This window comes from Ictalurus punctatus, chromosome 28, assembly GCF_001660625.3.
Source record: "Ictalurus punctatus breed USDA103 chromosome 28, Coco_2.0, whole genome shotgun sequence".
NCBI lineage: Eukaryota > Metazoa > Chordata > Actinopteri > Siluriformes > Ictaluridae > Ictalurus > Ictalurus punctatus.
Window position 1 is genome coordinate 7959468 of NC_030443.2, and position 24787 is coordinate 7984254.

Below are 24787 nucleotides of genomic sequence, written 5' to 3' on the forward strand. Positions count from 1 at the left end.
AGGGAAGGAACTTAAATTTGTGTTTGAGTTCTTAACAACACAAAAAAAACAACACAAAGTCACGCATCACATCCACAAGACTGATGGATTTGGCACATAGCTGTACTTGATGTAAAATACAGTAGTACTTTACCACTTTCCTCCCACATTCACTGACTTTGAGACACCAAGGTATCAAGGCCAAGGCCAGATTTCCTCCCCACCATTGCCGGGACTCCATCAGTTGTAATACCAGCCATATTCTTCCAGTTTAATTCATTCTTTGTCAACACTTTGCCTCTTCTCATATATGGCATGGTAGGCCAAATCAAAAGTCACCACGGGCCAACTTTGGCCCGCGGGCCTAGTTATATATATATATATATATATATATATATATATATATATATATATATATATATATATATATATATATATATATATATATATATATATATATCTTGATCTGCCTATATATATATGCAGATATCTTGATCTGCCTATATATATATATATGCAGATAGACAGATAGACAGAGATAGATCGAGACGGAGAGAGAGCGAGAGAGCGAGCGAGCGCTTTTATTTTGACGAGATACTTCCAAGCCGGAAGTAAAGTGGTCAAATTTGATTGTGGCATAACGTAACGCTTTATCACAGAAGATTTTGATTGTGACATTTTAGAAGCGCTGATTAACTTGCACTTTACTCGCGTGCTTGTGCTTATTGTGTTGAATATATTCAACCATCGAGTTGATTATGCATGAAGGTAATGTTGGTTCATTTACAAACTCTTTCCTAGCAGCTGAATAACATTGGGAGACTATGCCAAAGCCTTACTGACTATCGTGTGCTAGCATAATAGCTAACTAACTTTGGCTGCACATTAGACGTTACTTTGACAGAAAAAAACGCTAGTCAGAGAAAAAAACTCGCTGACCAGTCCAAGCTCGTATGGACTAACTAACTAACTATCCTAGCTTGGTGTCCTCGTTAGATTAATTATTATATCATTAATAAATATGAAATAAAGATGGTCTTCGCTGTGGCTTTTGGACAGAAGGTCAAGAGAATTTGAGACGCTTGTGTGACGTCACATCGCGTATCAACGAATGTCCCAAAATAGCCAAATTAATATTTTTTTGTTACACCACTGGAATATTGGCAGTCAAAAACGTTAGCGCATTTTGTGCAACAAACAGTGAGGAGAGGCGCTTAGTATAAACCTTTAAATGTGCAGCCACTCTGTTAGGAATAGCATCAGTTTCCACGGCGAATTCTCTTTCAATGATTTAAAATAAAAAGTATGTTTGTCCTTTTGCCAATTGGGCAATTTTGAAATGTAGATTTATTTTGTAAAATTGATCATATTGGTATTTTCAACTAAAATTGAGTTTATAGATCAGGACTTATAACATGTTTATGAGAATGTCATAGCTTAAATGGTAGTTTTGATATATTGTAATTGCATAAATCACTTGGAGATCACCCACTTAGAGAATACAATATTTGAAAACATATTCCATATTAAGTAAGGGTTAGACACTTTAAAAAAGTAATTAAATAATCTAATAAAAGAATTTTTGACATTTTTTTGTTTATATTGTAGGGTTTGTGTTAGTATTTTTCATAATGTGACCTTATTTTATGCTTGCCTGGTGCACTGAATAAAATTGAATTCAGTTGAATTGAAAAACAGTACTACTACATAGTTGAGATGCACTGATATATCGGTCGATACGTCGGTGCATCTCTACTATGTAATTTTGCATGCTATTGGCTGATAGTTTAAAAACATCCGATGATCAGGGTTGATTGTATACTGTCAATCAAAAGAGGGCGGAAAAACGCATCGATTTGTGTAATCTGTGTGTAAAGATGATGTACCTTGTGTGATTACAAAAATGTAGTCTGTAATCTCTGCACTGATAAAATTTTAAACCGGCTGTTGTAGCAGTGAAGTGGGAGCTTCGGCGTTGAGTCTAAAATTCTTTTGCCGTTCCAGTACACCGTTGAAAGATTTAGATTAAGATGAGTTGACAAAAAAGTATATATTGCACAGAAAAATATTTGTAGAGTAGTATATTTCATATCCAGTTAATGTTAATATCATTTAATATCATAAAAAAGTTTAATATATATTACCAGTTTGATGTTAATAATAAAGTAGAAATGCTTTTGTTTGTGGTGAGTGTGAAACCTAACAGGAGTTTAAAAAAAAAAAAATTTTTTATAAAAGAATTCAGTCATTGTTAATATGAATTAATAACATTCAATAAATTAAATCTTAATTTAATCTTCAGAATTTAGTTCATGTGTTAATGTTAATTTGAGTAATGTTTTTTCTCTATGAGATCAGTAACTGTGAAACAACTTGTTGAAATGGAGAGAATAAAGTTTTTATTTGCATTTTTTTCGGAATTGGGGAATTAATTATTATTCATTTAAAAGAAGGTATTAAAGACAGAACTATCGGTATCGGCTGATATCACTCTGAATAATCGGTTATCGGTATCGGCTGAGAAATTTAGTATCAGTGCATCTCTAATATGTAGTACAAATTGGGCAAGAAACACATCTGGTAGTCTGCTCCTGTTCCCCTCCTTGTGACCTGATTTTTCTGGTAGTACCAACACTGACTTGGTTTACATGGACAGCAGTAATCTAATCATTGACCTTATTCTGAGTAAGACAATATTGTAATTAAGGTGTTCACATGAGTCGCTTTTAGAATACTGCTTTAATGTTCCCATTTTACATATTATAGAACATAGTTCGATTAACAGCACACATCATTACGTCCCAACACCACGCCGTCTGACGTTCCCTCCAGAGTTTCATGTACCTACATACAGTTCGTCTTTGTTATGGTACCGTATATAGTTTTGGGTGTTTCATTTTTAATTTTCCAAAAGCTTCAAGTGCAGTTAATTATTTGTCATGCTGCTGTCCATGTAAATGTAGTCACTAATCTCTGTTTACATGGAAGTTTCCTAATCAGAATATTGTCTTAATCGGGTTAATATTGGATTATTGTTGTCCACGTAAACGTACTGACTGTCTCCCAGAGGATTACAGAGATACCAGTGTTGCTAACCAGAAGATCCAAGAAGGCACAGCGGGGGGGACAGAATTTTACAACAAAAAATGAGCGTATGTCAGTGGCATGGTCGTAGCAGTGTAAAAGCTCAAACGTAGTGGTTGAACTGAAATTTAAACTGGAATCTGCTAAATGTTTGGACTTATAAGCAGCCAGTAGAGTATTATGCTTAATTTATACAGTTGTGAATATAACATAAAAATGTATATTGCATCTGTTATCCACTTTATCCATATGTTTTACAAATTGTCTACAACTGTAGTGAAATATATTTCCTATTGATCAACTGACTTTCTTTTCTAGATCTAGGCAACAATATTCATACTTTGACAAAAAATTCCTTACCTTTTTATTACTGCTATGAACAGAAAACATTGCTAGCCTAACTAGGATAACAAAATATGAAATAAAATAAAAAGAAAAACCTTAAATAAAATTATTCTGTATACATTAGCTTACACACTGAAAGAAAATAAAACCGTAAAGCACAATCCACCCTATAATTGTATTACTGAATGACTTTTTATATTTTGTTGTATGAACAAAAAAAGCACTTTCAACCTTTTTCCATAGAGTTAACTGATTTCAGTTTCCAACATTCCGATCCAGAGAGAATTTTTTTGGGGGGGCTGATTGCATGATACCATCAAATTAAAATTGGGCATATCTGTCTATCCATCAATTATTTGCTAGCATATAGTATAATTGATTGCTAGCATATACTATATCATAGTATTACAAATCACTCTGTTAGTTAACTTGCTGTATCAAACTTGACTCCGTTATGTGCATTATCTGGTAACGTGATTTGTGTGAAACTGTAAACAAACTAGCATTTCATGAAAATATTCATTATGATCGCTGGCTAGGTATGTAATCTGGTACCTCACTGGCCTGTTTCCCCACCAGATTTTGTAACATGGGTGACGAAGGTGATGCATTGAGGAATTTTTAATTTTTATTTTATTTATTTATTTATTTTTTAATACTCTGAACACTCTCTGAATAAATATATTGTCATATTGTGGTGCTTTTTTCTTCTACCCATACACAGGGCACAAAATATTGGTGAATGGATTGATAAGGAAGAAAATCATATAAATCATATTCTATGCCCTTCAGGCACCAGATCTTTACCTATTTGGTGCCTTGTGATGGGCCAAAACCTTACTAAGACACTTTTTGCTGCTTTTTCCTTTGTAACTTTGGAATTACAGCCACTGGACTACTGAAGTTACCTACTTAATAGGCATCATGTAAACATATTTGTACAACTAGTAATTAGATTTGTAATGTTTAACTTGTCTACATTATGCATGATTAATTAATTAATTTGCAGTGTGTATGTTGGTATGAAAGTGAGTGTCTATAACAGTAGTGAGTACGTCTTAATATATTAAATACTGTTCACATGGTGTCCTCATAATTTGTCTTAGATGCATCATGTAATATGTTGTTTAACATCTTAAATGTACTTAAATTTACTTGATAAATATCATTTCCTCAGGCAACCACAAACGCTCCACTGCTGAGGGGAAACAACAAATGATAACTGGTGAAGAACCATCAGATCTTTTTTGAGTGCCAGAATCCGATGAAAGTGAATGAAAGGAAGTGGAGGGTTGGATGGTTTAAGAAAGCCGTAGCAGGAGGTGCCAATGAGAATGGCTTTCCTTGACAATCCCACCATCATACTGGCCCACATCCGACAGTCTCATGTGACTAGTGATGACTCAGGGATGTGTGAGATGGTGCTGATTGACCATGATGTTGACTTAGAGAAGTGTTATTTAGGTGCCATATCTGCTGGCAGTGGATTAATGGGTTTGTTAGGGGATGGCATTGTTAGTGGAGATGTGCAGCCCTTTGACCTTTCTCAGTCCGTGGACATCACTTCCAGTTGGGACTTTGGCATCCGTCGTCGCTCCAACACAGGTAGGCGACTTTTTTTACCATGATTTTGGGTCCTAAATCTTGTGTGTTGATTGGAATGTACCTTGAAGCAGTTGTCTAAAGGTAACTGGGTTAAAAATATAGTGACTCTTATTCCTCACAGTTCCATATACAATCTGAGCATAATATGCAAATTAAATTTTTTGCTCTTTCTTAGCCTCCCTTCTTTGGTTTTAGTCTCTTTTGTTTTCATTTGTTTCTTTGACCCCCCCCCCTTTATTTCTATTTGTCTGATAATTTCATTTTGTAATTTTTTTTCTGTCAAGAGATGTAAGCATGTACTCGCCCTGCGAGCTTGTACCTACAGCCGAATCACCGCTGTGCCGATATTCAGTATAGCCACCCTCTTGCTTGTGCGATCTTGCTTAATTATAAAAGTGCAATAATTGAAATTTAATAATGACACTGTGTTTGTGTTATCCAGCCAGACTCCTTGTATTGTTTAACTAAAGAATGTCTGTGTAATATAATTTTAGGCAAAATGGATGAAAAATTATAAATACAATCAATTATGATTTAATTGCTTATGTATGACCAATTGGTGCTGTGACCAAATTGATGTATTGTGGTCAGTGTGGGGTCACAATGACACCCAAAGTTTGGTGTCAGTATGCCAAAGCTTGCTCAGATACAGCCTCTGAATCGTTTTAGCATCATGCAATCAAATTTGTTGATGCATTAAATGATAAGTTATATCAACGCACAATCCATACATTTTGCAGGCATCGTCTGAGGGTGATCTGAGTTGAATTTGGTGAAAATCAGGCCAGGGGTCTAGGAGGAGTTTGAAAGCAGAGGTTTTCAATGAAATTCAAAATGCAAACAGCAAGTTCAATGGACTATGGCATAGGTGGTATCATTTGTTATCGGCATGACTTACAATATCTAGCAAGACCAGTCTCATGATAATGGGCAAAAGTAATCAAAAGCATTTTTGAAATTGTATTAGAATTTTTGACCCCAAACTGGCGCTATTCCATAATAATTCGGGTACCCTCAAATTACGATTGCAATGACTTCTACAAATGCAGTACAGAGATATAACCTTGCATCTGTTTCATCATGATCGCCATTGAATTTGTATGCCCGTTATTTGAGAATGGTTTGGTTTATCAAAAAGCTTTTGTTAACTTTTTGCCGGCATAGTCTGATGATGAACTCTTTCGAAGTTAGTGAAATCGGACAGAGTTTGAGGAGTTCAAAAAAGTAGGTTTTTAAAGAAAATCAAAATGCGTACAGGAAGTTTGTCTGACTATGTCAAAATTGGTATCCATGTTCTCAGTATGACCCAAGGAATGTAATTAGACGAGTTTCATAAGACTAGAAGAAGAAAAAGAAAACTAACGAAAACAATAGGGGTCGTCACAACTTTGGGGCTTGACCTCTAGTAACACTAAAGATTACAAGAGGTGCCTATGCACCTTTAGTGTTTGGCCCTTAATAATAATAACACTGATTAAAATAGGTGCCTATGTACCTTCGGTGCCTTGGCTCCTAATAATAAGAAAGCTAAAGATTACAATAGGTGACCATGCACCTTTGGTGCTTGGCCCCCAATAATAATAATAACTAGACATGTACATTTCCTGATGAAAGTGTGAGTGAGTGGTACTTGCCGTATTAAAACTCGGCACTTGGCAGTCCGACAGTGGCAAAATTGGTATTGGTAATCCCTAATAAATATAGCTGCAAGCAGCAATACCGGGGTCAAGCCAATTATCGGCACCATGAGCAGCACAAAGAGCTTTGTGACATGTTTTTGGTTAAAGTCCAATGAACAGTGTTTGAAATGTTAGAAAATTTAAAAGTTCGATCATAAAAAAACAAACATTTAAATAAATGTAAAAAATATGTTTAAAAAAAAAAAAGCTGCTTCTTAGAATTTTTTTCCAGTATGTGGCGCTGTTCTGAAACTGCTCAGGTAACATCTGGGCATGATCGTTAACATGCAGAAAAGAGTTCAAGAGTTATAAGCCAAAAAAGCCATTTTTGCTGTCTCCTGACCAGTAGTGAGCAGTGTTCCAAAATGCTGCAGGTAACCTCAGGGCCTAATGTTGATGACAATTACCAGTTTTGTCACAATCCCTCAAAGCGTTGTGGAGATAGTCTTAAGTTCAGTTTTGCGTGTTCTTTCTTGAATTCATTGAAGCACCATTCGACAACATTATGGTTTATCAAAATTCTGTGAATAACTCTTTGTCGTGCCGTGAGATGATGCAGGCCAATTTTCGTGCAAATCAGATAGATAGTCTGGGGGGTGTTCGAAAAAGTAGGTTTTCAAAACATTTAAAAATGGCGTACAGAAAGTTTGCTCGATCATGACATAATTGGTATCATTGTTCTTGGTATGAACTACGGAATCTGTCAAGATCGGACTCATGACGGTAGGCAAAAGGAGTAAATGGCTATTAGCATTTTTAAAAATAGCCTGAAATGTCCTGAATCTTTTTGAGCCCATTCATTGTGCCAACAACACCTACCGAGTTTTGTAAAGATACACCAATTGTTTCGTAAAATACAGCATTTTATTTTATTTCATGAAACATTATACTGTGATAAATTTTTAGCTGTACCACCCAGCCCTACTTGCATCCATATTCTCTCGTACTCGGCTCATCCTTGATTTGAAAACTGCACATGCGGTCAGTGAATGTCCCCTCTTTTGACAAGAATGATGTGAAATGTGTCAATTGGCATCAGCAATTGCCAGTAGCGAATAAAATGTCGGGGTGGCACTGGACAACCCTGACACCCCTCTGGCTCCGCCACTGTACATGCAGGTAGATGGCAAGAGATGGCGCCGACAAAATCAGGATACCAAAAGAGGAAAGAAAAAGAGGAGAGCGCAAGATGGGGAAGATAGCTAGTCACCCAGTTTTTCAAATTTATGTTTGTTTTTATTTTTGTTTTATGATTCTGAAGCTAGCCCATATGAAGCTCTGTTATAATTAACATAAAATAGAAATTTCATCAGTTACTCACCCCAGTGTTTATCCTTGGAAGTTGGAACACAGTATTTCCAGGCATGTATGTTCCATGCAATCGAGCAATAGGAATGGAGCATTGTGGTTCAAAAAGGACAGAAAAGCACCAAACGACAATAAAACTTAGGGCTGCACAATTAATTGAATTGTGATCGCGCTTACGATTTTGACTGCCCACGATAACATGAACATGATCGACTACGATATTGATGTTTAAAGTTCGTCTTCCGATCAAAGAAACTCTGCTGTATATCAAATCAAGCGCTTCCTAAACTTACAACCAATCACCATAGAGTGGCGCAGCGATGACGTCATTTTGTAATGCCAAACCCCAGAAACGAGTTAGCATTTTAGCCCTTCAGATCCATCGTCCCAAATCAATCAGTTTTTTGAATGAGATTTTGGTTAAAAGCCTGTGTTGAACACAATCTCAAAATATTTTCATGTTTTATTCTACGACATTAAATATGCCAGTAAAACCCAATTCATGATTTTTTTTAAAAAGCTTTTATGTTTATTGAAAAAGGCGGTTGCTAACTGTCACGTAATGAGGGTTTAGGACGGGTGCAAGTGCAGATAAGAGCTTTATTGAAGAGAGCCAGACAAATCGAAAATGGGAGACAATAGCGTGGTCAAAAACAAGCAAAAGGTCAGGCGATCGGCAAATGGGCATAAACAAGGTAAAACAAGAATTAAACAACAAGGTCGAGAACAGTATGTACAAAGGCTTGGTACACGGAAAACTCACATAATAGTTCGTGCCGAGCAAAGAGATACAAGGGGTTTAAATGACAAACGTAATTATGGGTGAACACAAAACAGCTGAGACTAATGATGACACATAAGGGAACAACCAATGGCAATACGGGGCGGAGACGGGACAGAAATCATAACCAATACACATGTAGAAAGTTACTAAATAACCCTGAAGCACGCTTCCAGCTACAGCGCTTGCGTGAGGGGTAATCATGACACTAACTTGCTTCTAAATGGGACAAAAGACGTTGTTGGGGACATTAAACGTCATCATACTGAACATGAAAAAACTTTGCAGATAAACTGGTTCAGGTATGCTGTTCACAATTCCCCAAAAAGCTTGGTGATGGTGACATTGAAGTCAAGTGACCGTGCTGTAGTTAGTTTATAGCATACGGTTATCTTTTTTGTATTTAGGCTTCAAACTTCATAAAAGTTGTGTTCATTTGTGATAATTATCTTGATGGACAAAACAGTTTTTTAATATTGTAAAGTTTTATTGATCACAAAGCTTTTTTTTTTGCATTAATCAAAAAGCCTTTCGGAAAATCCTATTGGGTTTTTGTTGAGGGAACCAGTGTGATGCTAACTTCTGGGTTCAAGTACAAAATGATATGCACCTCTCTATTGGCCGCTTCTCTTCTCCTGTAAACTGTTATTGCCTTTTCTGCGTACACCTGAATTGTTTTCATTTAGTTGCATATTGTTATATTTGATTGCATATTTTCATTTGGTTGGTGGCATATTTATTTTTACTTATCCTATATTTTGGGTACAATTTTATTTATATTTTGCTTCTACGAGATGATACACTTTAAGTCTAATTTGATGCGAAGATTTGTACATTTTCGCTGGAATGTAGCACAACATGGGGGTGAAAGCAGTGGTCTGTTTATTTAAATATGAAAGTGCAATAAAAATATGTTGCCCCTAAATTCAAGGAATAATCGTGATTATCATTTTGACCATAATCGTGCAGCCCTAGTAAAACTAGTCCAGTGTTTCGATTATATTCAAGCTTTCTGAAGCCTTGCAACAGTTTTCTGTGAGGAATCAATCGAAATGTAATGTAATCATATAAATCTGCTTTAATTGTCCCGAGTGAATTTTGAGAGATGTAATGATATCTGATTCGTGAGTTAATCGTTGTTTGAGTTGGTTCAATTCAATGAATTGGAGAATTCTTCTGATAAAACCAGTCTGAATGGAGATTCTCAAGTACAAATCACTGAATCAGTTATCCTGTCACTGTTATAGCTAATTTCTACATTTCTTTCCGGAGCTACTGCTGGTGTGTGAAACTTATTATTCACTCCATTATTATTTTTTATTATTATTATTAAGACCATAAAGGGTGAGAAAATCAAGTATATTTATCAAACCCAGGTTGTCAGAACAACAAGCCAGGGTTTTTCAAGTGGTTAAGTTTACATGCAGTCTAATATTCCATTGATAACAGAAAAGTGTTCTTAAACACCTCACTGGTTACATGAAGAGATTTTCATTAATCCCAATTAATGAATTAATTTTTACTGTAGATTCTAAATGAAGTTCAGTCCCAAACTGGACACTCTTTATAAAATTAAGTTTATCTGTATGTTATTTGTAAGGTAGTCTTAAATTATGAACATGTATGGAGCCAGATTGAATGACCGCGTTACCATAACATGGCGTATGAGTCTGGTCAGCATGTTCAGCTTTTTCATTGTGTTGCTTGTGTTTTTAACGTTTTTTAAAATACATTATTTATTTATTTATTTATTTATTTATTTATTTATTTATTTATTTATTTCCCTTCTAATTATAGTCATCCAGTTCTTAAATGAAGAGGGAGAATAGTTTGTGACTAAAGGAAAGTATTTAATTTGTTAATTCATACTTCAGCTGCTTTTCTTTATTCCGCTTCTGTTATATAGTAGAATAATAACCGTATAAACTAAGGATGCACCGAATGTTCGGCAACCGAAATTATTCGGCCGAAAATAGCAAAAAAAACAGTACATTCGGTGTTCGGCTGAATAAGTGAAAAGGCCGAATAAATTTGACCGAACAATGATGTGTTGGATGACGCAACCAAATAGCCTAGAAACCAGAGTGAGACGCGCAAATGTCACGACCTCGATGAGGGGGCGCGCGCGTGCATGAGCTATGTGCTCTTCGGATGTTTACTGTGCGTTGGTTTTGTTTCTCTCACGTCATGATATGTAAGGGAGTAGAGTACAGAAGCAGGTAAAGACGTATTTATTTAAGGGCAGGCAGACAAATCCACTATCTACTGTAATACTCCGTGAGGTGTACAGGGACGCGTGCGGTACATATCCCCAATATAATCAACCGAATAGAACCATTTTTGCACTCGTCAATGCACTTCTTAATGCACTTTTTTGTTGTAGGCTACAGAGTGTTACATTCTTTCAGCAGTCAGTTATAGGCCTAACATAGGCTATTCAAGGGGTGCTCAAAGATGACCCCACAAAAATATTTTTATTTTACTCATTTATTTATTTAAAGTTATATTCTGCCTTGTTCGTAGCCTATGCCTGCTGGAATGGAAAAAAAAATGTTCAGTGTTAAATAAATATTTTGAAATTGTAGTTTTTGTAATTTTGATTTTTTTCTTTGAATAGCAAGACAAAATAGTAAAAAGCACATTTTGACTATTTAATCTATGCAATGGTCAAAAAAATGGAAAAATAAATGGAAAAAACGCGAAAGAACGTGTTCGGTATTCAGCCTTCGGCTTTCGGCCAAGTTTTTCATTATTTTCGGCTTCGGCCAAGAATTTTTCATTTCGGTGCATCCCTAGTATAAACGTTTTACATTCAATTATTTTACAGTTACTGTCAGTGGCTGTGTTCTATGTATGTGCGTTTGGGTCATGATGCACTCCTTGTGGGGCAAAAATATTTTGTAGGAGCACAGTTTTTAATCTCTTTTAAATAATTGTGAGATTGGATTGGCAATGTCACTGGCGTCAAAATAACATTTTGAGGCAGACAAAATACACGGACAGACTTTTCAGAATTTTTATCAGGCATTTAGTGAGAATGTAAAAATGTGTGCTCTTATTACCAAAATGTTGCCCTTAATATTGGTGACATTAGAAAATGAGTAAAGGCTTTAGTTTATAGCCTATTCGTGTTCTACTAGTGGATGATGGGCCTCATTTATCAGGTTGGATACATAAGAATTTAGTATTCATGACAATCCCCAAATAGTGGAAAATTGTTTGTCTCGTACTCATGCTCCTGAATGTGTGTAAATGTACGCATAGGAAGACTAACCAATGTTAGCAGTGTTTTCCACAGGTTGAGAATTTATTTGTGATGGTGGTTGGTGCAGCGTGTGATGGTGCGGGTTCAGTGATAAACTAGTCAAACAAAGGTTTATGAGTAAACTATTTATTGCAAACGAATAACCTAATAAAAATAAATAACTATATGTCAACATGGATAACTATTAAGACATAAATAACTACATATTAAAATACATTTTCCATTTTCAAAATATAAATAGCAAAAAAAGTCCCTTTGTCAGGAGTGTGTATTTTACATATAATTTTGTGAAATCCAAACAATCTTTACAGTTCTTCTTGGGAAGGGTTTAAACAGTGTTTTCATGCTTGTTCAGTGAACCATAAACAATTATTGCACATGCACCTGTGGAACAGTTCTTAAGACATGAACAGTTTACAGGTGGTAGGGAATTAAGGTCACAGTTACAATAACTTAGGACCCTAAAGAGACCTTTCTACTGACTTCGGGAAGAACATGGCTGGTTTGTACTGGCTGGCTCTAGCATGGAGTTGGTTGATTTGGTGGAAAGTATTTTTTACGTGGTTGGGTATTTTTTTTTCTTGTGTTTTATTTTATATCTCTATTTTTTTAAATTGCAGAAACATCTGAGCAGTTTTTCTATAGGAAAGGAAGATGGTTTCTTGGGGCCAAAGCCTACTGGTAAACAGTGATTAACTGAGGAACTGAAATTGTTCTCAGAGCCTTAGATATCTAATTTTATACATGTAGTCAGAATGTGCCAGCAATATGTATATACGTTAGTATTATTACCTATATATTGCTTCGGTTTGTCTTATTGCACAATTCACTTTTAAGTGCTCCATTATTGAGGTGTGTAATATTTGGGAAAAAAACCCATAACAATAATAAAGGAACATGCTATCTTTGCAACCAACACTTAATCTTTAAGTACAATGTTTGCAATTTTTGTCTGGCCTTCCATTAAATAGAGCATAAGACCTGAGTTAGTTCTTATGTTTTTGTATTTTAAGTACAACTGGCATAAAATGTTTTAATCTGGAAAGGTCACAAATTGTCTTTAATTATTATTTCTTGTAAAGCTCAAAGGCTGGAAAGGCTAAGAAAGGAACGACAGAACCAGATCAAGTGTAAAAACATTCCATGGAAGGAGAGGACATCGTCTCAGTCAGGTACTTTTCATCCTATGTGAAGGATTATTTTCTTGTAATTGTATGCATGCAAGTGTATTACTATTATTGTCTTTATAACATAACTTTTGCTTTAATTTCTTTAGCTGAAGACTTGAGCTTCCTTTTTGAAAAGAAGGACTTTAAGGACAGGCCTCGAAGCACAGGGACCAAATCCACCCTCTCACTGCGCCTAGAGCAGTGTCCTCAACAGCTCAACAACCCTTTTAATGAGTACTCCAAATTTGATGGCAAGGTCTGAACTATTAATTTGTTTTTTTCTGCAAAGTTTAAAAAATTAAATGTTGAAAAACTCTGAAGCTGATATAATGCTGATAAAAGGATATATCAATATATACATTTTAATTTTACAAATTTTGGAATGAGAGATAGTAGTACAAGTTATGCAACTGTTTCATTGATGTTAAGCTTGTGTAGGCAGTTGGGCTGAACGATTATGGCCAAAATGATCATCATGATTATTTCAATCAATATAGAGATCACGATTATTAATTGATTTTAGGGACAACAAATTTTTATTGCACTTTCACATTTAGATAAACGGAGCTTTGCTTTCACTTCCATGTTGTGCTGCATTCCTGCTAATGTACAAATCTTTGCATCAAATTAGACTTATCCTTAAAGTGCATCATCTCATAGAAGCAAAATATAAATAAAATTGTACCCAAAATATAGTATAAGTAAATAAAAATGCCATCAACCAAATGAAAACAATTCATACCTATGCAGAAAAGGCAATAACAGTGTGTACAGGAGGAGAGACGCAGCCAAATCACCCAATAGAGAGGTGCAGAGATTACTTCATTTTGTACCGGAACCCGGAAGTTAGCATCACACTGGTTTCCTCGACAAATACCCAATAGGATTTTCACATAGGCTTTTGGATTATTGCAAAAAATAAACTCAAGGATCAACAAAAGTTTACAATACTAACACGTTTTGTCCATCAAGATAATTTTCACAAATTAACAACTTTTATGAAGTTTGAAGCCTGAATACAATCGGCAGAAATAAAAAGCTAACCGTATGCTATAAACGAACTACACCACGGTCGCTCGACTTCACCATCACCAAGCTTCCGACTACTTTTCCAAACTTGATTTAAAAACGTTTTCTATAATACAGATTTACTCTGTGGATGAATGTTCATCCACTTTTTTTGTGAATTGTGAACAGCATACCAGAACCAGTTTATCTGCTAAGTTTTTTCCTGTTCGGCATGATGACGTTTAATGTCCCCACCAACGTGTGTAGTCCCATTTCGCAACATGTTAGTGTCATGGTTTCCCCTCGCACAAGCGTTGGAGCTCGCAGCGTGAGTGCTAAAATGCTAACTTGTTTCCAAGTTTTGGCATTACAAAATGATGTCATCCTGGTGCCACTCTATGGTGACTGGCTGTAAGTTTAGGAAGCACTTGACTTGATATGCAGCACAGTTTTCTATGAGCATAGGACGAACTTTAAACATTGTGGGCAGTCAAAATCATAATCGAGATCAATATTCGATTAATTGTGCAGCCCTAGTAGGCAGTGAGACACTTCGCACATCAATTTGGTTTTCAAATTCAGAATGCTGGAATTCTTTGTCTGACATTACAGAAATGTTGACATAATGACTGCTGTGTTATATGTATATGTAATAGAACAAAGAAAAAATATGTAATAAGAAATCATAACAAATAGATTCTGATTGCTCAACTCCATTTCAGTCTGACTTTAGTACCGCATAGTTTTAAATTCTTACAAATCTTTGATAAAATAAAACTACCTTTTAAAGGTGGGTAACTGAAGTTCAGATGCAAAGATGAGAAGACATCGTATAATAACCGTCAGGATTTTTATTATTTATTTATTTGTGCTTTTTCCTGTATAGGGTCATGTAGGTACAACAGCAACCAAAAAAATAGATGTCTACCTCTCAATGCAGTCTACCCAGGAGAAGTTGCATCCTATGATGGTGGTGACAATGGCCAATGCTCGAGTCCATGATCTTATTGGCCTTATTTGCTGGCAATACACCAGTGAGGGCCGTGAACCAAAACTAAAGTAAGTACTTACAATGAAAATAAAAATAATAAAGGAATAATTTGAAAATATGACTTCCAATCGGCCATTATGTAACTGAGACAGGGTTTATTTTTGTAATCTGAATCAATGTATGTATAAGCTGGCACAAGTTTGTGGCCTGTTTACTTGAGTATTTTAACCCCCCCTTGACTCAAGCTTAGATAAACATTCTGCATATTCATAAGTTTTGTTATTTTGTGTTATCCATAAAAGAACTTTGAGCTTTAAAGATATGCGAAATGGAAAGCTAAACAGACTTTGTATGTTTAAGATAAGAGATAAGATAATACTTTATTAATCTCCAGATGGAGAAATTAGGGTGTCATAACAGCAGCCAAAAAAAGACAAAAAGAAAATTAAATTCCATTTTATTTGTATAGCACTTTTTACAATAGACACCGTCTCAAAGCAGCTTTACAGAAATATATTAACACGGTATACAGATATTAAAAGTGCGAATTTATCACAGTTGAGCAAGCCGGTGGTGACGGTGGCAAGGAAAAACTCCCTAAGATGTTAAGAGGAAGAAACCTTGAAAGGAACCAGACTCAGAAGGGTCATCCTCATCTGGGTAACAACAGATAGTGTGAAAAAGTTAATTATGGTTTTATATGAAGGCTGTTTGGCCTTAGATGCAGCCGTGTGGTCGTATCTTCTGGTTCTAGTTGGGACTCTAGCAGCTGCATTCTGGATTATCTGGAGTTTGTTTATGTACCTACTGGAACATCCAGACAGTAAGGCATTACAGTAATCTAGTCTAGAGGTGACAAAAGCATGAACTATTTCTGCATCATGTAGTGACAATATATTTCTTATCTTAGAAAAATTTCTGAGATAAAAGAAGACTATCCTAGTAATATTATCTACATGAGCATCAAATGATAGACTGGAGTCAATAATCACACCAAGGTCTTTTACTGCTGCACATGATGAAACAGAGTGTCCATCCAGAGTTACTATGTGATCAAAATGCTTACTTCTAGCTACACGTGGTCCTAATACAAGTACTTCTGTCTTATCAGAATTAAGTAAAAGGAAGTTAGTTAGCATCCAACGTCTAATGTCCTTTACACATTCCTAAACTTTATTAAGCTGCTGTCTGTCCTCTGGCTTCGCTGAAACATACAACTGTGTATCATCAGCATAACAGTGGAAGCTAATCGAACCCCGACCCTGGAGGTGTGAGGCGAACGTGCTAACCATTTAGCCACCGTGTGTGTGTGTGTGTGTGTGTTTTTATATATATATATATATATATATATATATATATATATATATACACGATATATATATATATATATATATATATATATATATATATATATATATATATATATATATATATATAGAGATAGAGAGAGAGAGAGAGAGAGAGAGAGAGAGAGAGAGATAGATAGATAGATGTGTATATATAGATAGATAGATAGCTAGATAGAGTATCTCACAAAAGTGAGTACACCCCTCACATTTTTGTAAATATTTGATTATATCTTTTCATGTGACAACACTGAAGAAATGACACTTTGCTACAATGTAAAGTAGTGAGTGTACAGCTTGTATAACAGTGTAAATTTGCTGTCCCCTCAAAATAACTCAACACACAGCCATTAATGTCTAAACAACAAAAGTGAGTACACCCCTAAGTGAAAATGTCCAAATTGTTCCCAAAGTGTCAATATTTTGTGTGGCCACCATTATTTTCCAGCATTCCCTTAACCCTCTTGGGCATGGAGTTCATCAGAGCTTCACAGGTTGCCACTGGAGTCCTCTTCCACTCCTCCATGACGACATCACGGAGCTGGTGAAGGTTAGAGACCTTGTGCTCCTCCATCTTCCATTTAAGGATGCCCCACAGATGCTCAATAGGGTTTAGGTCTGGAGACATGCTTGGCCAGTCCATCACCTTCACCCTCAGCTTCTTTAGCAAGGCAGTGGTCATCTTGGAGGTGTGTTTGGGGTCGTTATCATGCTGGAATACATGCTGGGATCATGCTCTGCTTCAGTATGTCACTGTACATGTTGGCACTCATGGTTCCCTCAATGAACTGTAGCTCCCCAGTGCCGGCAGCACTCATGCAGCCCCAGACCATGACACTCCCAAAACCATGCTTGACTGTAGGCAAGACACACTTGTCTTTGTACTCCTCACCTGGTTGTCTCCACACATGCTTGACACCATCTGAACCAAATAAATTTATCTTGGTCTCATCAGACCACAGCACATGGTTCCAGTAATCCATGTCCTTAGTCTGCTTGTCTTCAGCAAACTGTTTGTCGGCTTTCTTGTGCATCATCTTTAGAAGAGGCTTCCTTCAGGGACGACAGCCATTCAGACCAATTTGATTCAGTGTGCGGCGTATGGTCTGAGCACTGACAGGCTGACGCTGAGTATGTGCACTCAACTTCTTTGGTCGACCATGGCGAGGCCTGTTCTGAGTGGAACTTGTCCTGTTAAACCGCGGTATGGTCTTGGCCACCGTGCTGCAGCTCGGTGTCAGGTCTTGGCAATCTTCTTATAGCCTAGGCCATCTTTATGTAGAGCAACAATTCTTTTTTCAGATTCTCAGAGAGGCCTTTGCCATGAGGTGCCATGTTGACCTTCCAATGACCAGTATGAGGGAGTGTGAGAGCGAGGACACCAAATTTAACACACCTGCTCCCCATTCACACCTGAGATCTTGTAACACCAACAAGTCACATGACACCAGGGAGGGAAAATGGCTAATTGGGCCCAATTTGGACATTTTCACTTAAGGGTGTACTCACTTTTGTTGCCAACGGTTTAGACATTAATGGCTGTGTGTTGAGTTATTTTGAGGGAACAGCAAATTTACACCGTTACACAAGCTGTACACTCACTACTTTACATTGAAGCAAAGTGTCATTTCTTCAGTGTTATCACATGAAAAGATATAATCAAATATTTACAAAAATGTGAGGGGTGTACTCACTTTTGTGAGATACTGTGTGTGTGTGTGTGTGTATGTATGTATGTATGTATGTATGTATGTATGTATATATATATATATATATATATATATATATATATATATATATATATATATATATATATTATTTATATATATATATATATATATATATATATATATATATATATATATATATAGTGAGGAATTAGCCCGGGGAAGGGCGGGGTACAGACCCACAGGAGACAGAAGGATGTTTGCAAGCGGTGGTTTATTGTGGCTAGGGTGAGGTGAATGGGTTATAAGTGGATGAGTGCGGGGTTTTGTGGAGGCGTGACGGTCGGCGGAGTCTACTCGTGGCGGAGGCGGGATTCCCGAGGCGGGGCGGGGGTTTTCCCGGGCCGGCGTCCTCCGTGTGTGCGACTCTCACTATCCGGCGGTCTCGTCCGCGCTTGTACCTCCTGGAGAGAGAGAGAGATTAGCGTGGGGCGTGAGGTTACCGTCGTGATCGGAGATTGCGAATCGCTGCAAACACGCACGGAGTCCGTCTTGACGCTACGATATTCTCTTCCCCTTCCCGGCCGGAAGCGCGCCCTTTTATCCTCCTCCGCCGTCGCCTGAGTGGTGGGACTTCCCCGTTGGATCCGCCAATCGCTGGCCGGAGTCGCGTCAGTCCCGCCCTGCCGCAGCGGTCCTTCCGGCTGGCGGAATGTTCGGCAGGAAGCTGCCCACGTCGTGCCGGTGCGGCAGTTGGAGAAGGAGCGTTTTCCCTCTTGTGTGCGCCGGCTCTCTGCCCGTCGCGACAGTACCCCCCCCTCAGCTCCGAGCCTACTGCCGCTCGGTGGTGGGCCCAGAGGGCGTCTCGTCGTGAGAGCCCATCCGCGTTACCATGCTGGGCCCCCGCCCGGTGCTTAACCTGAAAGGAGAAGTCTTGTAAGGCGAGGAACCAGCGGGTTACCCGGGCGTTGGTGTCATTCGCCTTGGCCATCCACTGCAGGGGGGCGTGGTCTGTTATGAGGACGAAGTGCCTGCCCGCCAGATAGTATCTCAGCTCCTCGATGGCCCATTTTATTGCTAGTGCCTCCCGCTCGACCGCCGCATACTTCCTCTCGGCCGGGGACAGCTTCCGGCTGATGTAGAGGACTGGGTGTTCTTCCCCGTCGAAGGTCTGGGAGAGGACGGCGCCCAGCCCGGTCTCGGAAGCATCAGTATGTACAGTGAACGGGAGGTCAAAGTCCGGGTTGCGGAGTATCGGCGCGCTGGTGAGGGCCTCTTTTAGGGCCTGGAAGGCCCTTTCTGCATCGGCTGTCCACCTCACCTGGTCTGGCTGGCCCTTCTTTGTAAGGTCTGAGAGGGGAGAGGCTACAGCAGAAAAGTTAGGCACGAACCTGCGGTAGTAGCCCGCCAATCCCAAGAAGGCACGTACCTGTTTTTTCGATGTCGGACGTGGGTAGTCCTTCACAGCCTCGATCTTTTTTTGTTGGGGCTTCAGCATTCCCCGTCCGATGCGGTATCCCAGGTACTGGGCTTCCGTCAGCCCTAGGTGGCATTTCTTTGGGTTCGCCGTCAGGCCGGCCTCCCGGAGGGCTTTCAGGACCTCCCTGGGGTGGAACAGGTGGTCAGCCCAGGTGGAGGAGTGTATGACCACGTCGTCCAGGTAGGCCGCGGCAAACTGTCGGTGGGGTCGCAGGAGGATGTCCATTAGCCGCTGGAACGTGGCGGGCGCCCCGTGCAGCCCAAAGGGGAGAACCAGGTACTGCCAGTGGCCGGTGGCCGTGCTAAAGGCTGTCTTGGGCCTTGCCTCCGGTGCGAGCGCCACTTGCCAATAGCCTTTGGTGAAGTCCAGGGTCGATATGAATCGGGCTCTCCCCAGCCTCTCGATCAGGTCGTCCACTCTGGGGAGGGGGTAGCTGTCAAACTCCGACACCTGGTTCAGCCTCCGGAAGTCAATGCATAGCCTCATGCTTCCATCCGGCTTCGGCACGACGACGATGGGGCTGGACCAGGGGCTGCTGGACTCCTCGATGATGTGGTCCCGCAGCATGCGACTGACTTCCTCCTCGATGGCCTGGCGCCGGGCCTCGGGGACACGGTATGGCCTTTGTCTCACCACTACACCGGGAGGAGTCTTGATTTCATGCTGGACCAGCTGAGTCATTCCCGGGGAAGCCGAAAACACATCTGCAAACTGGTCAATCAGCTCGGTAAGCTCCTGTCTTTGGGCGGGGGTGAGGTCCTCCCCGAAGCCGACCAAGGTACCCTTGCCCCGGTCCGAGTCCTGAGCTGCGAACGCCGACACCACCGGGGTTGGTTCCACCCACTTTTTCAGCAGGTTTACATGGTATAGCTTCTCGTCCTTCGGCTTACCGGGCTGCTGTAGGCGGTAGTTGACTGGGCCCCGGCGCTCGAGGACAGTGTATGGACCTTGCCACCGGGCGAGGAACTTGCAGGCGCTGCTGGGCACTAACAGGAGGACCCGGTCCCCCCGGCTGGAATTCCCAGGGCTGTGCGGGGCGGTTGTATACCTTCTTCTGCTCCTCCTGCGCCACCAGCATGTGCTCCCGGACGATGGGGCCCACCCTGTCAATCCTTGCTTGCATGTCCTGCACGTACTCGACGACGGAGCGGAAGGGGGATGGTTGCTCCTCCCAGGCTTCTCGGGCTACATCCAACAATCCCCGCGGCCACAGCCCGAACAGGAGCTCGAAGGGCGTGAAGCCCGTGGACGCCTGGGGGCACTCCCGAACGGCGAAGAGTACGTAGGGGAGGAGGAGGTCCCAGTTCCTCCCCTCCTCGTCCACCACCCGGCGCAGCATCCGCTTGAGGGTCTGATTGAACCTCTCAACAAGCCTGTCGGTTTGGGGGTGGTAGACGGACGTCCGGAGGTGCTTCACCTGTAACATACGACACACATCCGCCATTAGCTTCGAGACAAAAGGCGTACCTTGGTCGGTCAACACGTCCTTGGGGATCCCCACTTGACTGAAGAGGAGTACCAGCTCCCTGGCGATGTTTTGCGAGGTGGCCTTGCGGAGCGGCACCGCCTCAGGGTACCGAGTGGCGTAGTTGACCAGGACCAGGATGTATTCATGGCCCCGGGCAGACTTGGGTAGGGGCCCCACGAGATCCATGCCCACTCGCTCAAACGGGACGCCGATAATGGGCAGGGGTATCAGGGGCGCCGGCGGGGGCCTCCGCGGGGCCGTGCGTTGGCACTGCGGGCACTGTTGGCAAAAGGCCCGGACCTCCGCGTCCATCCCGGGCCACACGAAGCGGTCCCGCAGTTTCTCCAGGGTATTTCGGGCCCCCAGGTGGCCGCCGAGGGGATGGGTGTGGGCTAGGTGTAATAAGACGGCTGTCTTGGCTCGGGGCACCACCAGTACAGTGAGGGAAAAAAGTATTTGATCCCCTGCTGATTTTGTACGTTTGCCCACTGACAAAGAAATGATCAGTCTATAATTTTAATGGTAGTTGTATTTGAACACTGAGAGACAGAATAACAACAAAAAAAATCCAGAAAAACGCATGTCAAAAATTTTATAAATTAATTTGCATTTTAATGAGGGAAAAAAGTATTTGACCCCCTCTCAATCAGAAAGATTTCTGGCTCCCAGGTGTCTTTTATACAGGTAACGAGCTGAGATTAGGAGCACACTCTTAAAGGGAGTGCTCCTAATATCAGTTTGTTACCTGTATAAAAGACACCTGTCCACAGAAGCAATCAATCAATCAAATTCCAAACTCTCCACCATGGCCAAGACCAAAGAGCTCTCCAAGGATGTCAGGGACAAGATTGTAGACCTACACAAGTCTGGAATGGGCTACAAGACCATTGCCAAGCAGCTTGGTGAGAAGGGGACAACAGTTGGTGCGATTATTCGCAAATGGAAGAAACACAAAAGAACTGTCAATCTCCCTCGGCCTGGGGCTCCATGCAAGATCTCACCTCGTGGAGTTGCATTGATCATGAGAACAGTGAGGAATCAGCCCAGAACTACACGGGAGGATCTTGTCAATGATCTCAAGGCAGCTGGGACCATAGTCACCAAGAAAACAATTGGTAACACACTACGCCGTGAAGGACTGAAATCCTGCAGCGCGCACAAGGTCCGCTGCTCAAGAAAGCACATATACATGCCCATCTGAAGTTTGCCAATGAACATCTGAATGATTCAGAGGACAACTGGGTGAAAGTGTTGAGGTCAGATGAGACCAAAATGGAGCTCTTTGGCATCAACTCAACTCGCCGTGTTTGGAGGAGGAGGAATGCTGCCTATGACCCCTGGAACACCATCCCCACCGTCAAACATAGAGGTGGAAACATTATGCTTTGGGGTTTTTTTTCTGCTAAGGGGACAGGAAAACTTCACCGCATCAAAGGGACGATGGACGGGGCCACTTACCGTCAAATCTTGGGTGAAAACCTCCTTCCCTCAGCCAGGGCATTGAAAATGGGTCGTGGATGGGTATTCCAGCATGACAATGACCCAAAACACACGGCCAAGGCAACAAAGGAGTGGCTCAAGAAGAAGCACATTAAGGTCCTGGAGTGACCTAGGCAGTCTCCAGACCTAAATCCCATAGAAAATCTGTGGAGAGAGCTGAAGGTTCGAGTTGCCAAACGTCAGCCTCGAAACCTTAATGATTTGGAGAAGATCTGCAAAGAGGAGTGGGACAAAATCCCTCCTGAGATGTGTGCAAACCTGGTGGCCAACTATAAGAAACGTCTGACCTCTGTGATTGCCAACAAGGGTTTTTAAACCAAGTACTAAGTCATGTTTTGCAGAGGGGTCAAATACTTATTTCCCTCATTAAAATGCAAATCAATTTATAACATTTTTGACATGCGTTTTTCTGGATTTTTTTGTTGTTATTCTGTCTCTCACTGTTCAAATAAATCTACCATTAAAGTTATAGACGGATCATTTCTTTGTCAGTGGGCAAACGTACAAAATCAGCAGGGGATCAAATACTTTTTTCCCTCACTGTAAGTCCACCTGCTTCCCGCGGCGGCAGGCCCGTTGGTACAGGAGAGCCCCTCGGACGAGGAAGTACGATGTGGGGAGCCTCAGGTCTGGGCTCTGGTCGACCCCCTCTATCACCCGTACCTGGGCCCAGCAGTGCTTCAGCCGGTCGTCCTCCTTCTGCTCCCGGCCGAACTTCCCCTCCCGGTTTACCTGGGGAAAGACAGACGACAGAGGGTTAGTAGTTTGGGGGGTCTTACCTTCTGAGGTGGCCTCTCCGTCGTCCTGGGCCAGGTAGGCCGGCCAGGTTGGGATCCCCTTCCCCCGCCGCCGCGGTCTCCGAGGCTCGGCTATCGGTACCACCCGGAATCCTGGCCAGTCTCGTCCCAGGAGGAGGGGCACGGGGAGTTCGGGGATGATTCCGACCTGGAGGGGCCAGGTGCCGGCTTCGCTCCGGATCTGGACCTCAGCTGAGGGGACCTCCCGGGTGTCCCCATGGACGCAGGTCACGGTAAGCGTCCCGCTTGGGCGGCGCCCCTCAGGCAGGATGGAGGGTTGGGCAAGGGTCACCGTGCTCCCGGTGTCCAGTAGGGTGGTTACCGGTCTCCCTTCGACCCACACCATCACGGAGGGCGCCTCCGGCGGTTGCTGCTGATGGAGGGCGCAGCCTGCCAGCCATGGTTTTGTAAGCAGCCGGGCGGCTTCCCTCTCCGGCTCTGTAGGCATGGGCTCGTCTCGGGGGTGTTCACAAGTGGGCGCTCTCTGGGGGTTCCTCCAGATGCGGGGCCGGGTCTGGCGGTCGGACCGGGGGCCCTGGGCACCGAGGGGCCGATCGAGGTGCTGCTGCTCCCCGGAGTCGAGCTCCAGGGTGGCCAAGGTTCGCTCCAGGGCAGTCAGGAGTTCCTGGGGCGTAGTTGGGGCGTGGGCCCCCACGGCCTGTCTCTCTGCCCGGGGTAGTGCTCTCAGGAAACGGTCGACCGCCACCTTCTCCGCCACCTCCGAGGCGGTATGCCGATCCGGTCGGAGCCATCGTTTGGTGATCCGGATGAGGGCGTTCATCTGGCAACGTGGTCGGGCACCTGATCGATAAACCCTACGATGGAATTCAGTAGCTGCCTGTCCAGGGGTTCGGCCACACCACGCCAGGACTCCCTCCTTCATCGCCAGGTAGTCCGTGGCCTCCTCCGGCTCGAGGGCATAGTAGGCTGTTCGGGCCTCTCCCGTGAGCAGGGGACCAAGGGCACAGGGCCAGTCGTCACAGTCCCACCCCTCCCGGCGGGCGATACTCTCGAAGGTCTCGAAGTACGCCTCGAGGTCCTCTTCGGGGCCAAGGGGGGGGTAGTAGGCGGCGGATCTCGCTGGTTGCGTCGGGGAGAGGCATGGAGGCGGCGGGGGTCTCAGTCCTCATGGCGATCAGTGTCTGTGTGGCGACCTGAAGGCTCTCGGCAAGCTGCTGTGTCACGGCGTGCTGCTGGAGGCTGGTCTCCAGCAGGTGTTGCAGGGTGTGGTCCATTTTGTGGGGTTCCTTTTTATTTATTTATTTTTTTTATTTTTATTTATTTATTTATTTATTTTTTCCCCCTCTCTCTCTCG

General features: G+C 41.7%; 1 protein-coding gene across 2 annotated transcripts in view; it reads left to right on the forward strand.

Annotated features, from left to right (window-relative positions):
• Positions 1 to 581: 581 nt before the first annotated feature.
• mapkap1 (MAPK associated protein 1) overlaps positions 582 to 24787 on the forward strand; it is a 97268-nt gene continuing 73062 nt past the window's right edge. The window contains exons 1-6 of one of the 2 annotated variants that reach the window (XM_047151764.2): positions 583 to 747; positions 4586 to 5013; positions 12667 to 12727; positions 13129 to 13218; positions 13323 to 13471; positions 15110 to 15282. In XM_047151764.2, the coding sequence (XP_047007720.1) occupies positions 4915 to 5013; positions 12667 to 12727; positions 13129 to 13218; positions 13323 to 13471; positions 15110 to 15282 (572 nt within the window). In that variant the 5' untranslated portion in view covers positions 583 to 747; positions 4586 to 4914. Of the gene's footprint in view, positions 748 to 4585; positions 5014 to 12666; positions 12728 to 13128; positions 13219 to 13322; positions 13472 to 15109; positions 15283 to 24787 lie in introns of both variants that reach the window. The other variant, XM_017460346.3, reaches the window with a different exon arrangement.